Genomic DNA, 22,713 nt, shown 5'->3' with positions numbered 1-22,713 from the left:
CACTTCCCAGGGCCAGTGAGGACACCAAGAGTTTCAGTGATTAACATACACTATTCTTTGTATCCGCCTCATGATACAAGAGAAAATACCACTTCTGGTAGATCAATATGACAAATGAGTAAACCAGAAGATGGCGTTGAAGGTTTGCAATCACATTTTAAAACAAGGTAAACGTGGTTTTCAACGTCTGAAAGCGGATGAGTGAGGAGAATGTTGAAACAGCTAAGTCTGGGCAGAGGACACGTGTGCGAAAGTGCAAAAAGCTCAAGTGTGCCATTTTTGTTCTTAGCAATCTCCCGTCTGCTGCTGGTGAGCACTGGTTAAAGTGTAAAGATGTGCCCTTTGTTCACTGAGGTATCCCAGGTGCCAAGGACGGTTCGTAATAAGCAGAGGTGCTCGGAAAATATTTGTTGAATGAATGAATCCATGAAAGAAGAAGAAAAACCGCTGTGACCATAATTTTCTTTGAAAAAAAAAAAACCTGTTGTTTATTACATAGATTCTGATAATGGAAAACTTACTTAAGTGAATAAAAACATGGCATCCTGTTAATTTCTGAGAAAGTCATTGGTTTGAGGAAGAGCATCCCCACTCTGCACCTCATGCCTGTTTTGCTCTAACCTGAACTTAGTTTGTTCTTTGGGTAGGAGACAACGGCCCAATATATAAGATTAAAAGAAAAACTGAGAAATCAGTGAAATCAGAAGCTTCTCAAAAGTTGCGTGTTGACCTGGGATGGTGGTGGTCTAAAATCATATAGAAACCAGTGATCTGACGGTTTACCTGAAATTGTTAACTACACAAACATGCTGAAGCACCCAAGATGCTCTGGGGGAGTTTAGTGGGCAGGTGCTCAGGGAGTTTATTTCGATATTAAGGAGATCCTGGAAAATGAAGTAAAATCACTCCGCTTAAATATTGTTCCCATTCTGGACATTTAAAACTCCACTTGTAAATTGTTTCTTACCAGGTTGAGCTTAAAACTACGTCACTGTGAAGCCCAGAGCAGTTAGGCACTTGGATGCTCGGGGACCCTTCCCGTTCTCTCCTGTGGCCGTAATCAAAACGTCGGGGGCTGTGCAGTCTGAGTCACTGCAATTCACCCGTTTAAGAGACGCACGCGTATGTGAGCGTTTCAAACATGCGGGCAGTGGGTGAGCCGCAGTTCATAGCTCGAGGATCTGGGACATTTCCTTTTTTCTTTTCAATGAGTGTGACGTTCTCTAAACACCGCGGAGGGGCGGGGCTCTCGGTGTCAGCGGCCGAGCCAAGGGTGGCCCCCAGCTACCCGCAGGTCTTCGATGTGGACAGTCCTCCGTCTTTGGTTACGCCAAGCCCCCTTCGCGCCGGACTGCCGCTCCTGCACAGGCCCTGCTACCCGCTCTTACAGCGCCGCTGTAGCGACTTTCGTTAGTTACCGGCGGGCCTCCCGCAGTCCCTGCGCGCAGGCCAAGTCCCCATTCGCGCCTTGCCCTTGGCAGGAAACCGCCCAACTGAGGTTCCCGTGCGCCCGACTCGAGGTGCGTCCCCAGCGCGGCCCCGCGCGCCCAGCTTTGCGCCCGCAGCCCCCCAGTCCCGCCAGGAGGCGCCCCCGGCTCGCCCCGCCCCGCCCCAGGCCCCGCCCCAAGCGGGGCTTTTAAGCTTTATAAAGTTCCTCTTTCGCACTTCGGAGGCTTAGTTTCACTGCTTGAACTTGGGACTCACCGCCGCCCTCAGCTCCGCGTCGGGGACAAGGTAAGACTTGGGTCGGGAAGGAGCACGGCTGCGAGGCGGGCACCACAGCGAACCTGCCGCGAGGCCAGAGGTCTCGGGGTCCATCTCGAGGGCAGCGCAGGGGCCCCCAGCGTCGTCGCCAGCAGGGAGCACGCCCCTCGAGGTCGCCCCGACGCCCGTTCCATCCGCTCTTGGCCGGGCGCTCCCGCGGCCCCGGCGCGCACGGGTCGGCCCAGCCCGGGCCCGGGGAGGCCACGCTGTGGACCGGGTCGGATAACGAGCTCGTCGGGGGCCCAGGCGTGGCCGAGGTGGGGCCGTCGAAGGAACCCACAGCGGGCGGCAGGCTTAACCGCGGGGGACGGTCCCCCCGCCCCGGGGCTGCTTCCCCTGCTCCTCCTTGAGGGGCTCAAACTCACCTCGGCCTCAGGCTCTGGCTTCCCGGCTGGTGGTGGAAGAGAGGCGCTCCGAATTTCGGCCGCTCCGGGCCCCGCGCTCCGCGACCCCTCGCCCTACCCGGCACCTTCCCCGCCTCCGCTCTCCCCGGCCGGCCTCCGGCTCCAGCTGACGCTCGGCGCGCGGGGATCCCCCGCTATGAGGCTGCGCGGCTCGCTAAGGCTGGCTCGCTCTCTGCCTCTTGGGGCTCGCGGGGCCCACCTGATGGTCGCCAGCTGCCGGGGCTCAGGGGCAAAAGAGTGTGCTGGGGCAGAGAGTGCGGGTCCCGGCGAAGGCCGCGGGGGGAGCTGCGGGCGCCGCGCGCCTGGAACGCCGGCCCGAAGGGGAGCCCGCGTGCGAGACACGCCGGGCCACCAAGGGAGTGGGAACTTGGGAGAGGGCACCAGTGGAAACTGACAGTGGCGCGGGAAATGGACTGGCCTCGGCTCGGGCCCGGGCAGGGGAGCAGCAACTACGAGTGCGCAGAGTGTCACGCGCGGTGGCGGTGGGATTGGGAGGGGGTCGGTGGGTGCGCGAAGGCCAGAGCCGCAAGTCTGGGCAGCGCGCGGGCTGCGGGGCGTGACAAGAATGGAGAGTCCGGAAGGTGGGGTGGGAGGACGGACTCCGGGGAGGCGGCAGGACGGCACGCGCCCAGAGCACCAGCCGGGCCGGCTGAAAGGTGCCTTCTCTTGGGACCTTAGCCGCCCCCGACTCGGTAGCGCGCGCCTTGCCGCCTCGGAGACTCCGGGGCCTCGTGGTCATTGCCGGAGGGCGGCCCTCCTCTCCCCCGCAGCGCAGAGCGGGCGCAGGAGCGGATCTTGGGCGCGCGAGGGGACTGTGCCGGCGCGCTGGACATGAACCTGGAGGGCAGCAGCCGAGGCGGCGAGTTCGGCATGAGCTCCGTGAGCTGCGGCAACGGGAAGCTCCGCCAGTGGCTGATCGACCAGATCGACAGCGGCAAGTACCCGGGGCTAGTGTGGGAGAACGAGGAGAAGAGCATCTTCCGCATCCCCTGGAAGCACGCGGGCAAGCAGGACTACAACCGCGAGGAGGACGCCGCGCTCTTCAAGGTGCCTGGGGCGCGGCTTGGGGGGGTGGGGGGGCAGCGGCCCGCGCGTCCCGACCTGACCCGGGCTCCGCGGGCCCAGTGCGCAGCCGGCAGGCCGGCGGTTCTCAGCGGGGAGGGACGCGCGGGCGCCCCGGAGCGCCGGCTGGCCAGCGCCCCAAGCCCTGGGAGAAGGAGAGGGTTCAGCTTCTCTAGTGACTCGCAGAGGGAGGACCGGGTCCCAAGTCAGAGCGTGTGGGGCGCGCAGACCCCGAGGGTCAGACGCCGGAGGCTCGCCCACCAGGGAGAGGGGCGGTCCCAGGCCGCACCGCTGTTTCCGCCGGAGCCTCTTTGTGAACCTCTGGATCCCTCTTCGCCTCCCTTGATCCACACGCGTCTGTGTTTCAGGCTCCCCTTCTGTGAACGCCGGTGGGTGTGCTGGGCTGTGCCCCTCTGCGTCTGTTCTCTCCCGTCTCTCCCTGAATATTTTTTCGTCTTCTCACTCTCTGTCTCCGGCCTTCACTCTCCTACCTCTCTCTCCTCTCTGGTCTTCCATCTGTGTGTCTCCCAATGTCTCACTGTCTCTGTCTGACTCCCTCTTTCCAAGTCTCTCTGGAAAGTTCTGTGCTGGTCTCTCTCCCGTCCCCATTGCCTTTGTGTTTCTCTCCCTTCCGCTTTCTCCCCTCTGTCCCTCTCAGGGTCTGTCTGGGGGTTTCTCTCTTGTCCTCTGTGTGTGCGTCGCTGTCCTGACTGTTTCCCCCTTGGGCAGTTTACCCAGCGACCTGCGCAGTAGGGCCCAGCCCTACCACCAGTGGGCAGAGCAGGCGAAGGGGACTTCCTCAGGGAACTGGCGTGCAGAATACCTCAGATCCTCTGACGTCCAGAGGTGCTGTATGGGTGGGCCCTCACCCCACAGCTCTGTCCCTGCTTCCCAGCCAACTCACGCCAGACCCTGTGGGTGGAGCCCTTCCAGGGGTCCTCCAATCTCACCCGCCTTTTACAAACACCTGCTGTCTTTCTGTCCCACGTTTTGGGCAACAGTGTGAACCTGAAGCCCCTGACACAATTCTTTCCTTTACAAATGCAATTCCCAGATTCTCTTTGGAAAGACCTGGATTTTAACTTTTTCCCCTCTTCCTTCCCACCAGGCTTGGGCGCTATTTAAAGGAAAGTTTCGGGAAGGCATCGACAAGCCGGACCCTCCTACTTGGAAGACACGTCTGCGATGCGCTCTGAACAAGAGCAACGACTTCGAGGAACTGGTGGAGCGCAGCCAGCTGGACATCTCTGAGCCCTACAAGGTGTACAGGATCGTGCCTGAGGGCGCCAAGAAAGGTGGGCTTCCTGGGTCGGGCCGCCGGGCACTTCAACGCCTCACTTTCACTGTGAGGGTCCCTTTCTCTGCCTGCTGCTTCTTATAGCCTGCCTGCCTCAGCCGCCCAGTCACGCCCAGCAGGCGACTTGCCCAAGTTCTCGGGTCATAAATTGAAATTCTCGTGGTTTTAGTGCAGAATAAGTTCTCAGACTCCAGGTCTCTACCTGTGTGCGTGCATGTGTGTGTGCTTTGCAGTAGTTCCACTACGATACGGGCCAGATTTCCAAGCCAAAAATGGAAAAGCTGTTTGAAGCTTTACTCATCCATCAGTCTCTCGTGATTAGCCATTTTGTAGAAGGGAAGCGTTCAAGCTCCGAATATTGTTACCACTCATAGTAATTTTAGAGTGTGTCATGGTCAACTGGGTGCTTATTCAAATTCACATTCCCACTTGCCAAGATCCTGACCTGTGTGTCAGAGTAGAGCCCGGGAATCTGCAATTTAAACAAACCGCTAGGTGACCTCACTAGCCGCGCATCTCGCTGGGGAGCCCTCGAGGCCACAAGGCCCGCCACGCACTGTTTCTCTACTATGTATCTGTTTCTCTACTATGCTCCATACATACATTGGACCTTGTGGGAACCAGTTTAATGGCCTGGATAAACAATTGCCCAAGGAAACTGTAGAAAAACGCCTTACTTGTCAGTACTGTGTTCTGCATTCTAGGAATTAAACTCTCAGGTATTTTTCTAAGCCCTTCCAGTTCCCGTTTTCAACACTGTGCGTCTCCCTTTGGCCCAAACACTCAGGAGCGAAGCAGCTGACCCTGGAGGAGCCACAGGTGCCCATGAGCCGCCCGTACAGCATGCCGGCTCCTTACTGCTCACTCCCAGCCCAGGTACGGGGGGGCAGGGCTTCCAGGAGGGGAGGCCCCGGCAGAGACCTACAAGCAAAGCAGCAGAACTCCGTTTCTGCTGTTTGTCAATCTGCCAAGCCAAATCCCGGGTCACTGGATGAACGGCTCAGTTTCCACCTGGTGTTGCTGGTTGGAAGTTAGGGAGGGGAGGTGGGTGTGTCTGCCTGTCGGTTAGACTCTGAAATCTGGGAACCGACCTTAGAGTCCAAGATTTTGGGAGCAGGGCTTTATCATGTGAAACCGCAGGGCAGCTGATCCCTGCAGACGCTTCTGATGTGAATCACAGCTCTGTTTTATTCACTTTGCTGGTAAAGGAAGGCACATTTCCCTGCGGTACTTTGGTGCCAGGTTTACCCATATGACGAAGCCTCACATAGGTCATCACTTTACAACACTGTCTCCATTGTGCCTTTTGCTTCTTCATGGCGGGTTTCCACCAAGCCTCTTTGGAAGATAAGGGCGCTCCCGAGGAGTCTGGGGGCTCCCCGAGGCCATCCCCGGGCTGGTCACTCTCCCCCCAGCTCCCCTCTGGCCCCTCCAGCAGGCTCACACCTACATGATTCCGCCCCACGACCGAGGCTGGAGAGAGTTCGTCCCTGATCAGCCCCACCCGGAGACTCCGTACCAGTGTCCTGTGACCTTCGGGCCTCGCAGCCACCACTGGCAAGGCCCAGCCTGTGAAAACGGTAAGGAGGGAGCTGGGGCAGTTCCTGTGGCCAGAGGGCCTGGCCCCGCCTGGTCTGTCCTCTGTGCCGTCCCACGGCTCTCACCTCCTCCGAGCCGCTAGGAAAGGCCCCGCATGCGGTGAAGGAGGAAAAAGGCCCCCGGAGGAGGACACCAAGGCTCACTGACGCCTGGTCTGCTGTGTGCCAGGACCCAGGCTCGGGCTGCCTCGTGGCCCCTTCTTTAAGCATTGCAGGGATCTCGCCAGGCCCCTGAAACTGCCGTTTTGTATAGGGATTCGCTCCCAGAATGCAAGCAACGTGCCGGAAGCTACTCGGTGAGAGTGAGGGCTGGGTTCAAGGCCAGGTCTCCCCGCTCCGGAGCCAGGCCACGCAGGACAGGGTGTCGGGCTTCAGACTGGTTGGCTATTTGTTTTAAATTAGCTACTTAGTAAGTTAACATGTTTCCTCCTTCCTGAATAATCTTAAAGTTTATGTTTTAACCTTGGGCAAAAAGTAGTCGGTTTTGTCAGTCTTCCCAGAGAAGACTAGACTGTCCCTTAACGCTGACTGTCTCTGCCTACACTTCTGCGAAGTCAGCGTCCTGCAGCTGAGCCCAGGCACCCCTCCACAGAGACACCAGGAGATTATCACGCTGGTGGATTTCTCTCAGGCAGTGGTGTGCCCACGGCAGTTGTCACTGGGATTAGAGGTGATAGTAAGAAGGGGATGAATAAATACTATGAAGAAAACGGAAAAGGTCTCCACAAAAGGGTGCCCGGTTGGTGTTGGTGCTGGACTAGATTAGATGTGGTCCCCCCGGAGGCCTTCCCCAGACACGAGGATGAGATCTCTCAGCGAAAGCACTGATTTGCTAAGTGCAGAGAAGATCTCACACAGAACGTTCGTGCAGCAAAGCACAAGCTTGCAGGACTTCTGAGCTGTTATTGAAATAGAAATCCTGAGATCAGTCAACACACAGATGGTTCTAGGAGTATTTTTCCAGCCAGGTCCGGGTCACTCTTGGCGTGTGGGATTGAAGATGTATGCCATTATTTAGGATTTGTATTGAGTGGCATGTTTACAAAAAAGCTGAGAATTTGGTTTTATTAGCTTCTCAAGAGTGAGTTGCAGTGAAGGTTTGTTTTCCGTACTGTAGTGAGGGAATCAGCTGACATTGGACGGGTTTCTGGAATTCAGACCCGGGTCCGGGGCATGAGCTCTGCTGAACTAGTGACCCTGGTGAAGAGGCAATGCCTAGAGCTCTGAGAGGGTAGACTGGTGGACATATCTTGAAGCATAAGTGATATTAGATGACACGCCAGCACAACGAGGTTCTACCACATACTCTTTCTCTGCTGACATTTAACACGGCAGCTGTGCCGGCAGGAACGTGGCTCAGCCCCTCCTGGTTCCAGAAGCAGCGGCGAAGGGACTGCGGACAAAGCCACGGGCAGGGTTTTGATCCGGCTGTTGGGCGTCAGATCTCATGTAGAGAGACCTGGGCTCACAGCTCTGCCGGGAACTTGCTGTGTGAACGGGTGAATCACGCCTCAGTTACCCTGCGTATCAGTGACGGAGGAATGTTGGTCAAACGGCACAAACTTCAGTTAGGAGATGAATACGTTCTGTGGCTTCAGCCTGGCGAGCACAGTTAGCAATGCTCTGCTGTATTGAAAGTTGCTAGGAAAGTAGGTCTGAAATGTTCTCAGCGCGCGCGCGCGCGCACACACACACACACACACACACACACACAGGTAATGAGGTGAGGCGCGGAGGTGTTAACTAACAAAGAAAGGAAGGAAGGAAAGAAGGGAGGAAGAAAATGACAGAGGGCGACTCCAATTTCCCTCCGGCTGTGAAAAGGCTCCTCCCTCCTTCAGCCTTGGTTTTCCCGACTGGACCTCGGCCTCCTTGCCTCTCGAGGGCCCAGGCCCTCCCCCACCGGGCTGGTGCACCCCCGGGGACCGGCGGGCCCCCCTCAGCGAGCCGCCTCCACTCCCTCTGCCTCCGAGGGGCTCTGTCTAGGCCGCATCTGATTTTTATTTGCAAATGCAGGTTGCCAGGTGACAGGAACCTTTTATGCTTGTGCCCCGCCCGAGTCCCAGGCCCCCGGGATCCCCATAGAGCCAAGCATAAGGTCTGCCGAAGCCTTGGCCCTCTCAGGTGAGTGGGGCTCCCTGGAGGCGGCGTCTGTGAGGGTCCCCTCACCTTTGGGTGGATTCGTGGGGTTGGTGAGCTCAGCTGGGGCCTGGAGCGGGTGGACGCCTCTGACTCCCAGCTGGGAGAACGAGGTTAGCACAGTTAGCACCGAGAGGCCGGCTTCGGACCCTGATCCACTTCTGCAGGCTGGTCTGAACTGAGTCATTCTAAGCTCTGCACTGGCGTCTGACTGTCCAGGAATGTGCGGACCCTCCAGTTCCGTTTACCGAGGGTCCCCCTACAGCCAGCGCCCCCATGACGCAGTGCAGCTTCTTGCAACAGCGCAGGGGCTGCTCGTTTTTGGAAAGCTCATCCTCCCCGCAGGCTTAGCCACAAACAAACAGCGGCCCTGTCGGTTTCCCGGGACGCGAGCTCTGGGTTCTCCGTCCTCGGCACGCTTGGTGCCTCGGTGAGGAGCATCTTGCATCGTGTGCCTTGCAAACAAATACAGATCAGATCTGGCTTCTAGAGTCTCTCTCTAAAGGAATCCCCATACCTCAGCGGTCTCTCCTGTTTTAAGGAAGATACCTGAGGTTTACTGAGCACGTGTAGTGTACGTATATTTACTTTTTAGATAATGTTTTGATTGTTTTAAAATGAGATTTGCATATATTGAAAATGGAAAGCTTAAGCTTCAGAATTCTCACCTTGCCCCCTGGCCTCTTTGAAAATGAGCGACAGAAAACAAGCTGAATTCTCAAGGTTTCAGGAGAGGAGAGCTGGGGCCCTTCCTTGCACCCAGGGGAGCTGGCCCACCGTCCTTGCACCCAGGGGAGCTGCCCACCGGCCTTGCACCCAGGGGAGCTGGCCCACCGGCCTTGCACCCAGGGGAGCTGGCCCACCAGCCTTGCACCCAGGGGAGCTGCCCACCCTTAGGCTCCTTTTGGTTCTGAGACTCTGAGGGAAGCCTGCTGCCTTTCTTCTTAGTTGCTCCTGGACAGTGGAGGGAGGAGAGGTTTCTGAACAGAAAGGCCTGTTTGTTTTTAGGAACTTTCAAACCCTTTTCTTGAGCACATAAGACTTGTGTGGGTGCCCGAAGAGTAGGAAATAAACAGCTATTTATATCCCCATGACCTCGTGATTTCTGATGACGTTCAGTGAAATGAAACCTCGAGTGGCCGACACCCACTCCTCGGGGTTCACAGCGGCAGGAGTCACAGAGGAGGCTTGAGGCAGTGATGTGGGTTGTTTGAGTCTCAAAACCTGCCCTTGAGGGATGAGAGGCTTTTGTGGGTTTCTCTGGGTGTGCGCAGTACAGACTAGTTAGCAGCCTGGCCCGTTGATCAGAGGACTGCCACCCGCTCAGGTTTGAACCCCGCAGTTACTGTGGGAGCTGTTGCCTCTCGGGAAGCCCTTTGGCACTCCAGGTCAGTGGCCCTTGGCAAACCTGGCCTGGTCCTTTCAGCCCATGGGTCGCATTTTAAAGAAGGTTCTAAAATCAGCAAAGTTTCAAAAATGAGTTCATCTCGTTTAGTGTTTGAGAAGCACAGTTCTAGAGCCAGCCTCAGACTCAAACACAAAGCGAAGTGGGTCTCAGCGGACTTTACGCTTGGGACGTTTCCCTCACGAGGTAATTTTATTATACAAGTGGTACGTATACAGTGGAAAAATAATTTAGAAATCAGAAAAGCAAAAAATGGAAAATAGAAACGTCATAGTCCCACCACCCAGAGATCACCACTGTCAAGGCTTATGCTTCCCAGAACTTCAATGCGTACTTGGATGTGTATAATTTTTTTAATGTAACCGGTATCATATTGATATTTTAGGGTAGTTTTGGATATGTGGACATATTTGCTTTTTTTTCCTGAAACACCATTGTACTCTTTTTGCTGGTAGAAATTATTTAAACTTAGGGTTTACTTCTGCCAAACTCCAAACTGATCGCTGTGCTTAAAATGAACTTCTGTTCGGCGGCACACGACTCACTGTATTAGACCTAAGTGTTGCCATCACCACCCCTATGCTCTGCCCCCCAAAAAAATCCATGTCCCATACATTTGGAAAATGCTGAGCTAGAGGACATTACCCAGACTCGTACAGAGCTTCTCCACCACGGGGTGAGTCTCCGGGAGGGACGTAAGGCCTTGCAACGTCCGTCCCCCAGGCCCCTTCTTACGAGCGTCCCACCAAGGACACTTTGCTCTGGGCAGTCATTTGGCATCCTGGGGGGCACCAGCACCTTGACTCCTTAGCACTGACCCCGACGGGCCTGTGTTTGCAGACTGCCGGCTCCACATCTGCCTGTACTACCGGGAAGTCCTGGTGAAAGAGCTGACCACATCCAGCCCCGAAGGCTGCCGGCTCTCCCACGCCCACACCTATGACGCCAGCAGCCTGGACCAGGTCCTCTTTCCCTACCCGGAGGACAACGGCCAGAGGAAGAACATCGAGAAGCTGCTGAGCCACCTGGAAAGGGGCGTGGTGCTCTGGATGGCCCCCGACGGGCTTTACGCCAGGAGGCTGTGTCAGAGCAGGGTCTACTGGGACGGGCCCCTGGCGCTGTGCAGCGACCGGCCCAACAAGCTGGAGAGGGACCAGGCCTGCAAGCTCTTTGACACGCAGCAGTTCTTATCAGGTGAGCGGGCGCGTGTGTGCCGGAATGGGCCCTACCTGTGAGGCTTGGGGAGGACGGAGCTGGAGACGGCACGCCTGCCACAGGGGGCGAAGGCCGCAGGCCACTCCCAGCAGGTCTTCCTTCTGTGAGGCCCTGAGCCCGCGGGGCCCGATGCCAGAGTAGGTCTCCTGTTGGTCCGCCTGCCACCCCATCAGAAGGGCTGTGGAGGGGGATCGTCGGGGGCTGTGGTTCAGGCTGAGGTCTTGAAACGCCGGGATTCATCCAATACTCACCGACTAACAAGCTTCATACCTCACCGGCCAGTGTGTTCTCAGCAAGCACACCTGTTGGTGTTCCAGCTCTTTTAAGGGTCCTAAAAAATCATAGGGTTGTAAGTACACTGTGAGCGTCCGTGGTTCTGAGACGTATCGACCCCGAGCAGATGCCTTCCAGCAGCTGGGACCACGGCGAGCGTGTTGAACTGATTTTGCAGAGGGGAAATTATGAGACGGCTTTGAGTTGTTTCTAGGTTTCAAATCACATTTTCCAGAACCAGTAGGTTTTGTTTTCGCAGTTTTGATTTCATGACAATTCAGTCAGCCCTGGGCCGGCTTTTGTGAGGCCTCCGGCCACCTTCTGGTGGAAGGTGGTCCGGAGTTTCCACTTAGCTGTCCCCATTCACAGTGCTGCTTCTGGACGGAGAAGCGCTTGCCCTGCTGGCTACTGCCCGTCCTTCCTCAACCTCATTCTTAACTCTTCTCATACAGGCGCGTCCTCAGAAACACCCTGTGTCTTTGGGCTGTCACGGGCCCCTCCTTTCCCTGAAGCTGCTTCGTGATTCAGTTCACGTGAAGCACAGAGCGCCTGTGAGCTCCACCACCAGACACTCGCTCAGCCTTTGGGGCTCAAGTGGCCCACATTTGCTCAGGCTCCTCCAAATTCTCTTGCTGCCCCAAACAAACATGTCCCTGGATGACTCACCCTCCCCCAGAGGCAAAACGGGAGGAAGAGGGAGAGCCGAGGCTCTGGTCTCCAGGCAGCCCCCCCCCCCCCGCCCCCGACCCAAGCCGCGAGCTGCCTCCGAGCGGACTGTTCTGTCCATCCTGGGGCCCAGCGTGTGGACCGAGGGGGGCTCCGAGGAGGGGCCGAGGGCCGCACCTCTGGGGTCTGAAAGAGCCCTGCCTTTGGATCTCCTCCGAGGCCGTGGGTCTTGGAAGCAGAAGACATGCTGGGCCGGGGGCTTCATCCAGGGAAGGGGCCCGCTTCTCTGGCAGGCGGGACGCCGGCAGTCGGCCTCCGGGGGCGGTGTGCTCGCTCATGCTTGCGACCAGGAGCTGCTCTGGCTTGGCGGCTTCCTCTGTGCCCAGGGCAACCTCTTATCTTGAAGTGTTTACTGAGGCTCAAGGAGGAAACTGTGAACTAAAGAGCTGCAGCTGTGCAGACCAGCCCCACAGTCGCGGATTCCCGCGAACATTCTCGAGCTACCAGGCAACTCGGCCGACTTTTTCAGAGAACTGTGCCAACGCGACAGGCGTGGGTGTCACCTCCCACCTCGCACTGTGGAAGCTTTGCACACGTTCTGCCGAAGTCGGTTAGGTTTGATTTGAATTCTGGAAGAGAAAAAAGCAGGAAGTCAAATGGTCCAGTGAGTGAGCTAGAAACTTTTCTTCGGTTGAAGAGAACAGTGGAAATCTTTGAGAACCACCCATTCAGGCCCCGCAGGCTGCTGGGGACAGCCCCGCCGTGCAGCGGCTCACGTCTGATAAGGCGGCAGCCGCAGCTCTGCAGACGGGCTAGCGCCTGCGTGAGCGCACTTCTTCTGGGGACCTGAGGACAAGCAGGAGACCCTAGAGGACAAGCAGGACAGCCGGAGGCCTGAGGGTGGGCAGGGACAGCGTCCCGTCAGGGTGAACGCAGGCGCCTTGGGACACGCATCCACAAAGGTGGGCCCGGCGCTTCATCCAGCGCCGCCCTCCCTTCTCAAACCCACGGCTGCCCCTGATGGGCTCAGCCTCCCAGATTCTGCGGTGCCCGAGTCACGTGGACCGCGGGTTTGAGGGCTCGGCAGCTCTGAGATGAGGTTTCTAAGTCATCCTGGCTCAAGTCAGAAAAGTCTGATTTTAAAGCACATTTTCTCCGTGTGTGAGGGACTCTTTTGGCTCCATTTCCTTTTCCTCCTTCACCCATTCCTGCTGCCCTCGCCTCCTCTGGGTCCAAGGCTGCAGAGCAAGGTGCGTGGCCCCCTTGAAGTGAAGGCGGGGCCGTGGGAGAGACCCGCGTGAACGGGCGTGCGCACTCCTGCGTCTGCTCCCACTGTCCCCCCTGCTCTGGCCTCCAGGTCAGCGTGGGCTCCCTCCCCAGCCTGCGTCCAGCGCTCGGCTGGCTTTCTGAGTGGTTTCTCTTGTGCTCTCTGCAGAGCTCCAAGCCTTTGCTCACCATGGCCGGCCTCTGCCAAGGTTCCAGGTGACGCTGTGCTTCGGGGAAGAGTTTCCAGATCCCCAGAGGCAACGGAAGCTCATCACTGCTCACGTGAGTGTCCAGTCACCTTCGGGTGTTTGAGTTTCCCTGACCCTCGTCAGGGACAGGGCCCCATTTAGAGGAGTTCAGATGAGAAGTAAGTGTCCAGGGACCTGGGCAGAGGGGATGGAGGGAGGGAAGGTGTCCAGTGAGTGGTGCAGGGGTGCAGCCCAAGGACCATGTGCCTCCCAGCCCTGGACATGTGCTCATCACCGCTGGGGGTGACCTCCAGCCCTGGGCGGCACCCATCCCATCTTTTTTATTTTTCAAGGAAATTGTCATATTCCCATTTTACAGGGTTTTAAAAGGATGATGCTAAAAGTTGCCCTTTAAAATTCTTCACGTTTAATATTGCTTTTAAAATGCCAACCAGCTGATCTTCACTTGAAGGGAAAGTTTTTCCCAAGTGGGAAGCTGTCCACTGACTTGAGTATTTTGTAGGCCCCCTCCTAATGTCCCCCCGAATCCTCTTTTATCTCTGCATTTTTAGAAACTATTTAATTTTTGGAAACCAAGGGCCATGTGCTATTTGGAGGCGTGAAATCTCTCAAGGACGTCAAGTCGCTCAGGCCACGGTCATGTTCTCCAGCAGAGCTTAAGATGCATTCACCTGTGCAAAGTAAACATCTTTCACAGAAAAGGAAAGAAAAAGGGTTAGATAGATAACATGTAGCATTAATTTGCCACAGAAAACAGAGTTTTGAATACTTAAGATTTTTGAATTTGAAGACTCTGTATTGCTACATACCTGCAAGGGTTATTAATGGGCCCAGGTAATGGGCAGCAACAGGTAAAAAGTTACATCAAATAATAACAGAATTCAAGTCAGATTTTATTTTATTTTTTTTAAACACCTTTATTGGAGTATAATTGCTTTACAATGGTGTGTTAGTTTCTGCTGTATAACAAAGTGAATCAGCTATACATATACATATATCTCCATATCCCCTCCCTCTTGCGTCTCCCTCCCACCCTCCCTATCCCACCCCTCCAGGCGGTCACAAAGCACCGAGCTGATCTCCCTGTGCTATGCGGCTGCTTCCCACTAGCTATCTATTTTACATTTGGTAGTGTATGTATGTCCATGCCACTCTCTCACTTCGTCCCACTTACCCTTCCCCCTCCCCATGTCCTCAAGTCCATTCTCTAGTAGGTCTGCATCTTTATTCCCATCCTGCCCCTAGGTGCATCAGCACCATTTTTATTTTAGATTCCATATATATGTGTTAGCATATGGTATTTGTTTTTCTCTTTCTGACTTACTTCCCTCTGTATGACAGACTCTAGGTCCATCCACCTCATTACAAATAGCTCAATTTCGTTTCTTTTTATGGCTGAGTAATATTCCATTGTATACATGTGCCACATCTTCCTTATCCATTCATCTGGTGATGGACATTTAGGTTGCTTCCATGTCCTGGCTATTGTAAATAGAGCTGCAATGAACATTGTGGTACATCTAATAATGTTCCTTATTGAAATCTGAAATAAAACACTAATCTTAAACACACATCCCCTGCTTCTTGATTATAAAATCAAAAAACAACCAACCAATAAACAGAAATATAGTCCCCACAAACTTTAGAGTTTTCTCATGGATTCTCTCCAGCGATCGATAGATTTATTGATATAATAACTGATTCTTGTTAACAACTGTCAAAGGACTAAATAGTCTTGGTCCTGGTGAGTAACATCTCTGAAAGCGGTGGTGAGCCCCTGCGTCTGAGTCTCAGGGCTTGGACACACCGGCCTGGCTTGGTGAGGACGTAGCCCCAGCTGGGACCATGAGCCCGAGGTGATGGAGGACGGATGCGTGTGCACCCAGGAGTCCTGCTCCTTTTATTATGGATTTAATTTACTTCAGTTACCTCAGATGAGTTACGCTTAAGTCATTTTATGTCAAATAACATAAAGGCTCACGTGACTAGCACAATCGATTGGCTGAAAGCATTCGGATCTCTTAGATGCTGCAAGTTCAGGAAAAGCTGAATGTTGGATACTTTCTGGTGAATGTGGTCCACACTAATAGCCAAACTAGAGGAATCTTGGGTCAGTTAACTTCTCTTTTTCCACAGTAGCAGTTTTGCTGTTGTTTGGTTTTGCTTCTTTCTTTCTTTTATCTTTGGTTTAGAAATATACAGATTACCAGGTCATCCATGAATTGTAAATCACTGAGCCCCTCATCCCTGTCAAACTGCAGATGTGGAAAAATAAATCCATTGGCCTAAATTACCCGATTACCTTAAATTTACCTTTAACTTGGTCGTTTTATCCGATTAGCTTCATTCAGTCCTAGTTTAACGTAAGTTTCAAGCGGCGGCTGGTTTACAGGTACCAGCTTTCCCTTCCCCTTCAAGGGAAACCCAGAATTAAGTATATTCTGTTTATAGGCTGGTGTATGCGAGGACTCACACAAAGTCAGTTCTCCAGAAGGCTCCCAGTGTGACGTGTTTCGATGAGTCATAGCACCTCACTTTAGACCTGACTGTATCCTTAGGTATGGAGGGTTATTGCAGGACGTTAGATAGAAGAGCTCAGTAACATCTCTTTTCAATCTTTCACTAAAGGTCGAGCCTCTGCTGGCCAGGCAGCTGTATTATTTTGCTCAGCAAAACAGTGGACATTTCCTGAGAGGCTACGACTTACCCGAGCACGTCAGCAGCCCCGAGGATTTCCACAGGCCCATCCGCCACTCCTCCATCCAAGAGTGAGGACGCCAAGACCAGAGACGTTGCTTCATTGTAAATGAAGAGAACAGCTGACTGAGCCCCTACTTTTTCTTTTGAGGAATGTGGGAACTGGGGCTTCAGTCCCACACCTGAGGAAAACATTGAATTGACAGATGAGCTTTTTCCAAGAGGAAGAATGGTATTCAGGGTCTTCTGTAGACCCTGACGATAATGTGAAAACTGACTAAAATGTGTTTACATTTACTGAAATGCCATGTCCAGTTTGATGTGGACTCTCTCTTGCATGAAGACTGAGAAACCTGTGTTTCAGTGCTTACCACTAAGGACGGCATGAAGGCGCCCAAGAGCCGTTCTGTTTCTCAGGGAAGGAAAGCCTAAGTTTGAGTCTGCTCTGCCCACAGGAGAAATGTACCGACACCTGTGGACGGCTGCTCTGTAGGAAATGCTTGCTGATAGAAGGACACAGACTCAGCCCTGGGGGTCCCTCCCCAGGATGGCCCCCGCCCACCTCCCATCCACACTCCCTATGGCCCCAGAAGCTAGTAGGCGAGACTCCGCTGTGTTTTCTTGAGCCAAAAGCATTAGGGCCGCCCTGAATAGAGCATTTTTTCTACCAATGACTGTTAAGATAGTTGTCTTTCTGTCTCTCGTTCTATAGAAATTATTGCTAAAATTTTTTTTCTTAAAGACAACAACAAAAAAAGACAGCTCAGCAATCCGAGTACTAAAGGTGTATTTTTGAAACGTGGTCGACATTTCCCCTCTGGTCCTGCTTGTTTGTTAGGCGACCAGTTACCACGGCAACACTAAGAGGAGGAGCCCCTACTTGTCCCGGTGGCAAGTCCTGTAGGGAAGGGAGGACAGGGCTTCACAGATTGAGTAATTGCAGGCTCTGTGAGCTGCTTTTGCTTATTGGTATATTATATGCTTCCTCATGCCAGTGACGGTTTGACAGGGCCTTAAAAATGCTGGGCTTTTTCCAAATACAGCTCTTCATAGAATTACTAAGATCTCCACTTGCGTACTTAAACCTGATCGCTTACTTGTTGTTCCTTCTGGGAAAGTAGAGATATTTAGACTGTGACGTAGCAGCTGTATTTCTGTCATACCGGGAAATAACTGCTGTTACTTTAGGCTCAGCACAGGACTCGATAGTTCTCTTATTCTAGTCTATATTTTTAATTCATTCAACAAACTTGCATTAGACAGATTGGAGCTTTTATCCAGCTTAGTAAGCAATGAAGCCTGAGAATGTCGTTTCTTTCTGTTTTTTCTTTTGAAGAAGTTTTTAGGGATAAAATATTACATATCAACTACAGAAAATATAAACTGTATAAAAGGGCAAAAACCAAGTGAATCTTCCTTTGTTCCAGGCCCAATCCTCCTCCCTAGAGCTGTCCACAAGAAGAGTTTGATTCTTCCAGCACGTTTTGCTTTTCTATAAATATACATAAACTTAAAACACCTCGGGGTCTTCCGTGCACTCACTCGCATGCAGTGTCCTGTCAATCCCACGACACAGGTTCACCTCGTTCTGCCCAGAGGTGGGGCTTCAGCAGCCGCCTCGTGGTCATCAGCACAGTTTAAGGTGCATCAGCCACTCGGAATACACACATTGGGACAGTAGATGGTATTCTGTGGTCTGCAGTGACTTATGCATCTTATAGATGCGAGTACTGGGGGTATATTACCCCAAGGGGGAGACAGATGAGCCACTAGCGCCCAGAGCGGTAGGTGTGTCCCGGCTGAGCCGCCCTCCCGGCTCTTCAAGGAGACGCTTACTTTCAGTTGTTGTTATGGGCCCTTTCCTTTTCCTCCCTTTTCAAACATTAAGCTGCTTTGACTCTGGAGTTACATTTTCTGGAAAATGCTGTTGGCCTGGGCCAGGCCCCCTTCCCACCTCCACACTCAGGTGTGTTGGCGTTCTTTCGTTCTGAGGGATCCAGAGCGTGAGGGGTAAATGGACTAATTATGAAACGGTCCCGATGAAGGATCCTGACAGCTGTCTCAGGACATTTGAGAAGGGGCTTCCTTCCCTGACAGTGGCCTCAGCAAACCAGAGTTGAGTTTGCTCGCAGAGTTTAGGTGCTGCAGAGTTTAGGCCCTTGTTATCCGAAGGCGCTTTGAGGTTCGCAGGAGGGGAAAGTGCAGGCCACAGGGACGTTCCTGGCTTATTTCTCGTTCTTGAGACTTAGGAACACCATGGGCAGTAACCGGCGTCTTCCGGAACACTACGGAGAGCTCGTTGAAACCAAGGCTTTGGAAGCCGCTCGGTCACGGTACAGAGCACCCAGAAAGACGGCCCTGTTTGAGACTGCTCCCCTGGGAGAGAGCGCACCACGGTGTGGGAATCACCTACACCGGCCGTGAGCAGAGCGGCATCCGTGAGGCTCAGGTGTGAACAAGATCTTCTTCCTGTGTCACTGCGTGCAAGCCTTGGTGCAGGTCTGCCGTGGGCCGATGTCCACGAGGCTGGTGATGGGGTTGCATCCACAGGGAAGGCTGCACCAGGGAAGGTTGTTTTTTTGTTTTTTTTTTTTTTTTTGCATGAGTCATTTTTTCAGTAAAAATCCAGACACAGTTCAAAGCCCCTTCCGTTCCTCTTTGGTCACGTTTCTCCCCTTTCTCCACGGGCGAATGCCTCTCTGACGGTGGCGCACTTCCCCAAGCTCTGTATTTTAACACGCGCCCCCTGAACGGCTTGTAGCTGGCTGGCGCCGATCTCAATGCCGCTTTCGGGCCGCCCTGCCACAGGCATCCGTGTGCAGCTTGCCTTTTCCACGGCCCGTCTCAGAGCTGGACCCCCGTCAGTGTGCTCACTGCAGTGGGAGAGCCATCACGTGAATGCAGTGAAGATCGGCTCTGCTGGTATTTCTCTTCCCGGCTTTCAGGAGGACATGTGCGTGGAGTATGGCTGAAGCGCAGGAGAGACGGGCCAACCTCCTCCAGGGTCAGCTCGCATCTTGCCTTGGACCCTTGGAGACGGGAGGGGCCTGACAGGTCGCGGGTGCCCCCTGCGTCCCGCTCTGCAGGCGGAGAGGGCCGCGTGGCTCCCTCACCCCGATGCTGCGCTGTGCAGCCCGGGCGCCAGGCTGAGCATTCCTTGGACAAGCGTACATCATCGTGTCACGAATTCTGCTGTAAATCGCTTTTCAAAGCAGACTGATATTTGTGATAACGTGGCGTTTTAGATACTTGATAAATAAAGACTTTGTAAAAAAGTGATCTGTTACGGGCCCGTGCGTGTTATTAATCCCTTATCTGGATAGCTTTTTAATACTTCCTCCTTCTGCTGCGTTCGGCAGCCTGTTTCCTTCCTGGTTCCCGTGAGCCTCGCTAAAATCAGATCTCAGAGTGCGCAGCTTGTTCATAAACACCTGCCCCCGCGCCCACCCTCCGATGCCCGCTAAGCAGGACAGGAACGACCCTCGCCCCCTGGCTGCGTCTCACAAGTTCCCGCAGAGCCGAGGACACTGTGTCAACATTTCCTTCGATTCTGTCGCTGTTGCTAAAGGGCAGGGGCTGTAGCATCTTGAACGTGGAAAATGACATAAAGCCGTATGTGGGGAGCACAGATGAGGCCGTGCGCCCTCCTCCCCCGGCTCTGGCCGCTGTGACCCGCCCTTCAGCCCGCCAGCTCCTGTTCGCGGTCACAGTGTTAAAATCCTTGCAGCGAAGATGGAGTGAAGCTGTCAGCAGTGACTGCACTTTGCAGCCAGGAGCCCAGAATGTTAGCTAAGAACAGTTTTGGATGTGCTAAGTGGTAACCAAACAGAAATAATGGGAAAATAAACTACGACACTGCTTTCGGGGGCTCTGTCTGCTCAGAAAGTGTGGAAGGATGTGAGTCAGTGTCATAGCAAGCTTTTTCACATGATCTATCAACTCATTACATCTGAAAGAGGATTTAAAGGGATTCTGTGCCCTTGAACTTGTTCTCAAGTAATTCCACACCTCTGTCAAGTACCACATTTGTAAGATTTCTTCACACACGGGGCACGTTTGGCTGCATTGGATTCAGTTCCCTTGACAAGTAAACCCTTTTGTGTGGAGTGCATGAGCAAAGCACGCCTCTGCCAGAGAAAATCATCACCTTTCACATCATCTCTCTGGAAGGAAACTCCAGGGGTCATACTAGGTCATTTTCTTCTAGGAGAAGCTATACCTAAATTAACCCTGGCAGCTGGATCAACATCTTCTGACTTAGAGGAGAGTTATGAATTCAAGGCTGTTACGGGCACCTGGAGAACTGGGAACTCTTTCAGCGACCCCTGTCCCCCAGGGGACAGTGTGTGTCCCATGCTGTCCTTGGAGACTTCCTGGAGGGCAAGAGGCCTTGATGCCGTCAGCAGGCATCTGCCACAATATATCATAAAGTTCATTTTACCCCAGTCCTTGAGCGAATGGTCAGAAGTTTGGAATCTGCGGCCACTTTATGATCCTTGAAAGCTGTTACTTTGCTTCTTTAAAAATTACCATTCTCAGTTTCCCCCCTTTCCCATCTGGCGGGCATGATGGTGGCTTCGTAGAAAATCATCCCAGCAAATAAAACATCTTTGCCTCTTTTGTCCTCTCTTTCTGGGTCAGGTTTCCACAGCAACCTTCCTCTGGAGGAGAATCAGCAGGTCATCCAACACCTCGGTCTTCATTTCTCACCATCTCCTCGGTCCTGCTGAGCGGCCGCAGGGCCCCAGGCCCCTCCTCTCTCCTGGAAGACCTCTCCTGCTGCCACATGGCCACCCCTTTCCTCCACCAGGTCCCAGCTCTGACGGCGTCCCTTTCTGGAGGCATTTCTTCACCCCCAGGGAGCCTTTCCTGGTTGCACCCGCTGTTTGGCTCAATGAAGGGTAATGTTGAAATACTGGAGAAACGCTCCTTCCATGTATACCCACCTTGCTCACTCGCAGGGCAGAAAGAGGACACTGTGGCTCTTGTCCTCCAAAGACACTGGCTCTTGTTGAGAAAGGAGTGGACTCAAGGAGACTGGAGTTTAAGAAAGATCAACCCTTTCAGCCCTTCTGGACTCAGATGCCCAGAGCCAAGGACAGAAGACAGAATGAGAAGAAGTGAGGGTGCAGTTGTCAGTGGCTCCCAGGTGAAGGAGAGCTGTCCTCTGTCTCCTGGAAGGAGGCTCTAGGGAGTGGACCTGAAAATAGCTTGTTGGAGGAGCAGTTCGCGCAGGTTCAGAGGGTGGGGGGCTGGATGGGAGGAGAGCTCCACGCACTCTGTGCGGGCTGAGCGGTGGACACTTGGGTGTGTCTGAGTGGAGATCAAGCTGAGGACCAGTGCCCCACACTTTCTCCCCTGCCCAACCACCTGGCATCACAGACGCAGCACCAAATGTAGTGCCAACTCAAGGAAAGGGGAGCGATCCAAAGTGAATTGAGATTGAAATTCCCTGGGGGAGTAAGAGCTAAAATGAAAATTACACTGTTAAAGAAAACATGAATTATATTGCTTGAAAACATTAGCCAAGGCTTCCATTAGTACCTGCTGCGTCTGTAGTATGACACTGGCCATTCTTTGTTGTAGTCGCCTATTCATTAATTTTCTTCCCTAAATAAACTGCTTGAAGACGGGCGTTGGGCCTCACCATGTACAGTAAATCCCCTACCTTCGAACCTGCAAGTTGCAAACTTTCAAAGATGTGAACGTGCGTTCACATGCCCAATCACGTAAGTTAGTTCACGTGTCTGGCATACATTGTCACGTGCCTGCATCCTTGACAAGTGGTTGTACTTTTGTGTACTTTACTATACAGAGTATAGTAGTACAGTATCTTTATTTCAAGCCCAGGATGTCCAGAAGCAAGTGTAAAAGCTGTAGCTGGTACTACTGTACTTTCCAGAGTCCTGTACTGGAAGATTCAAAATGTTTTCTTTATTTTCGTGTTTGTTTTTTATGTATTATCTGTGTGAAAAATATTATAAACCTATTACAGTACAGTACTACATAGCCAGTTGTGTTAGTTGGGTACCTAGGCTAACTTTGTTGGACTTACAAACAAATTAGACTTACGAACGCGCTCTTGGAATGTAACTCGTTCATATATAGGGGACTTACTGTACCTGGTACCTGCAGGGCACCACACACGTGACTCGGAAGGATCTGTCCACTACATCCAGCAGTGTCCAGGGCTTGTGAGCTAAATGAAGGCCACATGTAGAATGGGACACCATGTCCCATTTCAACATGTGCAGTGGAGAAATGTTTGTTAACGTGGTTAGGTGAAAAGAAAGCAGGTTTTACAACAATGTGATAAATGTTGAAAATTTTTATGAAATCCATGTGTGAAATTTTTTTGAATAGTCAAAAGTGTAAATTGTAACTCTGAGTGTTGGAGTGATGGAGATTTTTATTTTTCTTGTCCACTTCTCTGTATTTTCCAAAGTTTCTCCTATGATCATATATTTAGTACCAGAAGGGAAAAACAAAAAAGCACAAAGTGTAGTCCTCCTAGGTTGGTATATCCTTTTCAATGTGTGTGTGTGGGTTTTCTTTCTTAAGTCGCTATATGGGGTCCCCAGTGGTCCCGTTTCCAGGAGACACAGAGCACAGGGTGGCCTTCCTGCCGGGAAGCAAGGGACCCCTGGTGCTCAGCCCTCCCCTGGCCCCAGGGGCTGCCAGTCTCCCACCTTCCTTGGGTCCCTGTCTTCCTGCTATT

General features: G+C 53.2%; 1 protein-coding gene across 4 annotated transcripts; it reads left to right on the top strand.

Annotated features, from left to right (window-relative positions):
- The first annotated feature begins 1,678 nt into the window (after positions 1–1,678).
- IRF4 (interferon regulatory factor 4) lies at positions 1,679–19,274 on the top strand. 4 transcript variants are annotated; one of them, XM_060163839.1, is made up of 9 exons: positions 1,679–1,734; positions 2,847–3,215; positions 4,339–4,525; positions 5,315–5,403; positions 5,963–6,107; positions 8,142–8,249; positions 10,510–10,863; positions 13,259–13,371; positions 15,927–19,274. In XM_060163839.1, exons 2-9 carry the CDS (start codon positions 3,000–3,002, stop codon positions 16,068–16,070), a joined length of 1,356 nt encoding a protein of 451 aa, XP_060019822.1. In that variant the 5' UTR covers positions 1,679–1,734; positions 2,847–2,999; the 3' UTR covers positions 16,071–19,274. The 4 variants fall into 4 exon arrangements, with proteins under 4 accessions (XP_060019822.1, XP_060019823.1, XP_060019824.1 ...); XM_060163840.1 differs by having other exon boundaries at positions 1,692–1,734; positions 2,939–3,215; XM_060163841.1 differs by lacking the exon at positions 1,679–1,734 and having other exon boundaries at positions 2,735–3,215; positions 5,966–6,107.
- Positions 19,275–22,713: the final 3,439 nt, after the last annotated feature.

The sequence above is a fragment of the Lagenorhynchus albirostris genome, chromosome 10 (genome assembly GCF_949774975.1).
Source record: "Lagenorhynchus albirostris chromosome 10, mLagAlb1.1, whole genome shotgun sequence".
Taxonomy (NCBI): Eukaryota; Metazoa; Chordata; class Mammalia; order Artiodactyla; family Delphinidae; genus Lagenorhynchus; species Lagenorhynchus albirostris.
Note: the sequence above shows the minus strand (reverse complement) of the source record. Positions and strands in the feature narration are given on the sequence as shown.

Excerpts from the sequence above, each read along its gene's own strand:
- IRF4 (XM_060163839.1), top strand. The coding sequence starts at position 3,000 with ATGAACCTGGAGGGCAGCAGCCGAGGCGGCGAGTTCGGCATGAGCTCC. Across the intron at positions 3,216-4,338 it reads AGGACGCCGCGCTCTTCAAG|GCTTGGGCGCTATTTAAAGG; the intron begins GTGCCTGGGGCG and ends CCTTCCCACCAG. Across the intron at positions 10,864-13,258 it reads CACGCAGCAGTTCTTATCAG|AGCTCCAAGCCTTTGCTCAC; the intron begins GTGAGCGGGCGC and ends TGCTCTCTGCAG.